This window comes from Aplysia californica, unplaced genomic scaffold (genome assembly GCF_000002075.1).
Source record: "Aplysia californica isolate F4 #8 unplaced genomic scaffold, AplCal3.0 scaffold00526, whole genome shotgun sequence".
In the NCBI taxonomy this organism is placed as follows: Eukaryota; Metazoa; Mollusca; class Gastropoda; order Aplysiida; family Aplysiidae; genus Aplysia; species Aplysia californica.
Window position 1 is genome coordinate 279853 of NW_004797796.1, and position 5536 is coordinate 285388.

The 5536-nt window shown below is 40.5% G+C and overlaps 1 protein-coding gene across 1 annotated transcript in view; it reads right to left on the reverse strand.

Annotated features, from left to right (window-relative positions):
• Window positions 1-2463: 2463 nt before the first annotated feature.
• LOC101845418 (rhodopsin-like) overlaps window positions 2464-5536 on the reverse strand; it is a 12991-nt gene continuing 9918 nt past the window's right edge. Inside the window, exons 5-6 of the mRNA XM_035971877.1 lie at window positions 4710-4925; window positions 2464-3104 (exon numbers count right to left, since the gene is read on the reverse strand). Coding sequence (XP_035827770.1) covers window positions 2889-3104; window positions 4710-4925 — 432 coding nt within the window. The 3' untranslated portion in view covers window positions 2464-2888. The remainder of the gene's footprint in view (window positions 3105-4709; window positions 4926-5536) is intronic.

Here is a 5536-nt window from a genome sequence, read left to right on the forward strand (position 1 = left end):
TAATAACGACATAAAAAAAAAAAAAAAAACCAACCAAAAGAAAGAAGGAGCAGATCAAAAGAAAAACAACAACACAACAAACAAACAAAAAATACTCTCCTCCTATTTGTAGGACCTACACAAGTTGGTTCCATTATCAAATAAATGGTGAAAACATACAAACAAGGAAAGAAGATAGAGGCTTTTTGAGGCTGTAAGGCGCCGAATTATAGTCCGGCGCCTCTGGAATATATATTTATGTATACGATTTGTGGCAATGTAATCAGTAATGATAATTAATTCATGATGAGTTGGATAACAGAACATACGTCGTAGGTTATTGTAAGTTATACCATGATGGTGCTGTGCGAGGCCAGCAGCTATAGGTTGTTGCATACGATTTACTCCTCCGACTATCGACATTATATATAGCATTCTGTAGGCTGTCTGCTTGCCTCCCCCCCCCAATCCCCTCCACTTATCGTAGTGGGAAATGCATTTCACCGAGGGCCCCCCAAAAATTTTTTAAAAAATAAATAAATAAATAAAATTAAATAATTAATCACGTTTGAATCGAACTTAACTTTCATGTGGGTAACATGACACAGCACATGTAGCCTACAATTTGGTGAAGGTTCCATCGACAGGATCTAGCCAAATATAAACCTATGACGTCTCACGGGCCTAAAGTGGGCATAATTTGAGAAATCAGTGCACTACACTTACCCGACTAGACTAGACTTAGAAAGGACTTCAACGACGTTAATTATATAGTTGTGCGTGTACATGTATTAACAGTACAGTAGAAGGAGAAGGAGCAATCCATGCTTTTACACTAAGATGTGTAGGACATAAACAACACGAACGAGGTGAGCAATATTTCAGGGAAAGAGACGCACGCTGAACAACCCCCAAAGCACCCCCCCCTCACACAAACACACTTTTCTATAAAAAAAAGAAAGAAAAAAAGGGAACAATGAGAACTTTATCCCTCCCCCTCCTGCCCCCCTCGGGTCTAACGCGAAAAATAGCAAAAGAAGCACAACTAAACAGTAAACTAGAAAATTAAAGAATTAAAGCAATCAATAAATAGCTCAAAATTGGGAAATAAGCTTAAAAGCTTTCTTCAGACACGTTGGTAACGTTGAAAATAATAAATGCAAAGAAATTAATTTGGTTTAAAATGAAAATTAAAAGAAACCCAAGCGAAACAGAATACAGTACATGTTTGTAACCCAAACCATAAACAAAAGTGGAAAAAAGTTGCACCACTTTCATCTTATCCCATTCTCTGATTGTTTAGGTATTTCACTGGAGAAAGCAGACATCACCTATTGCTGTAAAGGTAGACTTCACTGTAACGTTGTGTTTCGCTTTTTAAGGCAATCATCTGCATCTCTGTAGTCAAAAGCGTCACTATAATTTTTAATGCCACAAGTCGGGGGAAAATCAACAACGCCCATGCACTTTATATTTCATGTACCGGTATTAAATCTGTAGGCTGAATGTGTCGTACTTATAGCAAAGCTCTACCCTCATATCATGTCAGTAAGATAAGAATGACGACCGCAACATAAGAAATGGGCAGCCTCAGAGATGAAGAGAGGAGCAGACACATTCTTCGTTCAAATGGTGATTGGAGGCATCTGTTTGTCTGCAGTCCTCTATTATGAATCGAATTATAAAAAGGTGCTGTCATCACAACTGTGGGAAAGAGAGAGAGAGAGAGAGAGAGAGCGAGAGAGAGAGAGAGCGAGAGAGAGAGCGAGAGAGAGCGAGAGAGAGAGAGAGAGCGAGAGAGAGAGAGCGAGAGAGAGAGAGAGAAAGAGAGAGAGAGAGAGAGAGAGAGAGAGAGAGAGAGAGAGAGAGAGAGAGAGAGTTGTGATCTGAGAATTATTATTATACCTGTTTTTGTGATAGTCACTGGAATGGCGCCAGTGTTCGGGATTTCATAGCACTGTTGTTGCAGGTAACTATTATATAACATTGTTGTGAGGGAGAGTAGCACTGATGAACTTATGGAGCATTTCACTAGTGGTGATGAAGTTTTCTTTCCCTGCCGAACAATAATTTGTGAATTATGATATTATAGCGGCTGTGAAATTCCTTAAAGTATGCCTTATATTCATGTCATCATTTTATGGGACCCCCCCCCCCCCAAAAAAAAAAAAAATAATCCCACCAAAAACAAACTAAATATAGACCCCCCCCCCCTCCTAAAAAACCCAACTCAAACCTTTGGCAAAAAAAACGAAACCAAATAATAATCTAATCTCACGGCACACATTCAGTCCTCGTTATTCGGTGTCGTCATTTTCGTTTTTTTGTCGTTTCGGTTAGTCTGTTTGGTAGGCCTTGTTGACGTGACCTCCGTTGACCTCTGCTTCAGTGGTGACCACTGTGGTCGGCTGCTGTGGAGATGCTGACACCGAAGGACCGGAACCAGATGCTGTTGTCTCAGTCTTAGCCTGGTTGGGCCCCTACGGAGGGAAAGTTTAAAGTGTCGTTTTTAGCATAACATTGGAAAATTGTGAGCGTAAGTTTTGTAGAAAAACTTTAGTTCTCCCAAGAACAATCTACAATGTATAACTTTTGTGAAGGGGCTGACTGTTCCGCCCTGCTTTTGGGGATACTACATAATGATATGAGCAGAAAGACGGGGGCCATCTTACACAGTATGTCTCCTTCAATGTAATAGCTCCTCTTAAGCATGCACGCCAGAATATCTGGTAAAAACAAGCTATTCCGGTACCTTTCAATTGGAATATAGTACAAGGCCTTCTTTTTAATAAACACTGTCCTTAAAACTTTTCAATGTGTTTGTATAATAGTAATAGCGCCGTGGAGGTAATAATAAAGATACCACTATAATTTGGCATACGAACTGTCACGATCGTGTGTATACAATTTCAAAGACCACACACCTGGGCTTGAACCCCCATGCCCTGAGAGATCGCATAGATCGCCTGTTGGAGTTCTGGATTCTGGCTCGCTCCCGCCAAGACCTGAGGCGGTAGATAAACGGGTACCTGTGGACATGTCCAAAAAAAATATGAAAAGAACGAACGAACGTAAAAAGAAAAGACAGGAGAAGAAATGGTATGGCACGAGATAAGATGCAATGAAATAAGTTATGGAAAGATTGAAAAAAAGATGGAATAGAACATAATATAAAACAAGAACAAAAGATGTGGATAAGATAAGATCAAATAGGAGAAAAAGTAGACAAAAATATGTGATAAGATAACAAAAGTTAAACACTTTGCTAAAGTTCCATTGGAAAATAAGACGTGTGCCTTGAGCAGCTTTGACAGCTCTTAGTATAAAGTCATTATAATCTTTTAACACGATGACCGGATATTTTTCAGCACTTTAGACAGTTTTTTTTTCACGTCACCCAAAGGTACATTGTGCAAACACCCACAGGAGAAAGAGGTGGCGGGAAGAGAGGGAGAGAGAGACAGAGAGAGAGAGAGAGAGAGAGACAGAGAGAGAGAGAGACAGAGAGACAGAGAGACAGAGAGACAGAGAGACAGAGATAAGGGGGGGTAGAGAGACTGGGAGAGAGAGAGAAAGAGAGATGAGAGAGAGAGAGGAGATAGATAGATAGATAGAGATATAGATAGATAGATAGATAGAGAGAGAGAGAGAGAGAGAGAGAGAGAGAGAGAGAGAGAGAGAGAGAGAGGGGGGGGGGGTAAATGGGGAGTGGGGGAAATGAAGAGAGTGCAACAGTTGCCATAGCCATTGTTTTACAGTCTGGCTATTTTTGGCGAGGAAGGAAAGTTTCTCCGCAACATCCCCACCATGTAGGCTACGTAGATCGAACGAGAACGATGATTATACACTTATGTTTTGAGTGGACACAACCTCCGGGCACTGCCAGCCTTGGTCCATCAGTAGGACACGTTTGACAATTCGCTGGCGTAGAATTACAAAGTTCTGTCTGACATTTTTGGCCGTTTTGAGGTACTAAGAGCATGAGGTCAGAAACCAAAGGTTTTTTCTGCTCTATCAAAATTGTAAGATTATATATAGATCTAGTCGTTATCAAGATATTCAAAGAAATGCATTCGAAAAAGCTTGACATGTTGTCATGTGAAAAGCAAAGCTTTTGACATCAAATTTCTCAAAACTAAAAACTGAGCAGATAGAACTCGATGTAATTTTGTGTGCCCTGAAAAATTCTCTTCACAATCCCTCCTGAGTCACTCAACACGTCCATTTTTTCTTCTTCTTAGTTTTTCCAGTAGTTGGACGCTGCAACTCAGATCTGTCTGCAATACTGCAATATATCGACACCCTGTCTCTTGCCATTTTACCTGGCTGAGTTGTTTTGGCTCTACGTCAGGTTTCTGAGTCTTGTTTCCCTTTTCTAATTGGTCTCCCCCTTTCTGTCTTGCCTTCAATCTTTGACTCCAAGAAAATTTCTCGAGTGATTCATTGCGTTTGAAATGCCCACTAATATACACTGCTTTTAACACATCGTCGGCAAGTTGTTTAAATATGTGCTTAGCCCAGAAAACATTTTTTAAAGAGAGAAAAACACTTCCTTTTTTAAACAATTATACCGACATAACGTACATGTAGGTCTATCTTTTTGTTGTTGCTTTTTTAATATTTAGAATTTGAATTTCAACTAAATGTTTATTGATCACATGCAACAAATCAGTCAAAATGTTGTGCTTCGTACACCTGAACGGCGGGCTTATGATGATAAGGCATCCTACCTGCTGTGCACCAGCCTGTTGTGTGGCCATGACGCCGGCAAAGGCGGTGATGATGTCCTTGATGAGTCCAGAGTTGTCCTGCTGGGCGGGGCTGTGGGCGTGTCCACCGTCTGCTCCACCTTTTCGCACTTTATCCTTGAGGCTTTTCATACGCATACCAGCGCTGACGGTTCCTTCGGGCTCGTCCAATCCAGTGTCGCTGTCCAACTGGCTGATCTGTGGCACGGCAGTGCATTGGAAGCTTGAGTTAATTTATGTATTCTCAATCTAACCTTATTTATCTCAACACTGTCATGCCTACTCTGTAATCCTAATAAAGACCCAGAAGAGTCGTGGGCGGTGCAGTGAAGTGGTTACATGTAATAGGAATATTATCTGTGCAAAATAAAGAACTTCACCACTACACAATCTGTTACCTGCACAATGAATCTATTGAGTGGGGTTATAGAAAGTAGACTACTTTTTAAAGGTTATTGTATTTGAAGTTTGATTGAAACAGTACAAAACGATAAACAAGAAAGCTCACACATTCTCTCAAGCGGAAAGTAAGACCTTTCACAGACACATTTCAACCACCCCCCTCCCCCAGAAAGTGTGAGGGTTAAAAAAATTAATCTCATTAGTTAAATTTCAACTGTCGAATTATTTTCCTTTTTGAATTAAACGCCATGCTAAACAAAAGTAGGCTCAGCGATAGAGTAAGTCAGAGAGAGAAAAAAAAACAGAAGAAAGAAAATAAAGAGAGTTGTCGTGACAAGCCTTTCCCAATGAAAGGGCGGAAGGGCAACAATTGACTCGTCAGCTAGGTTTCAGAAACAGAGACAGAA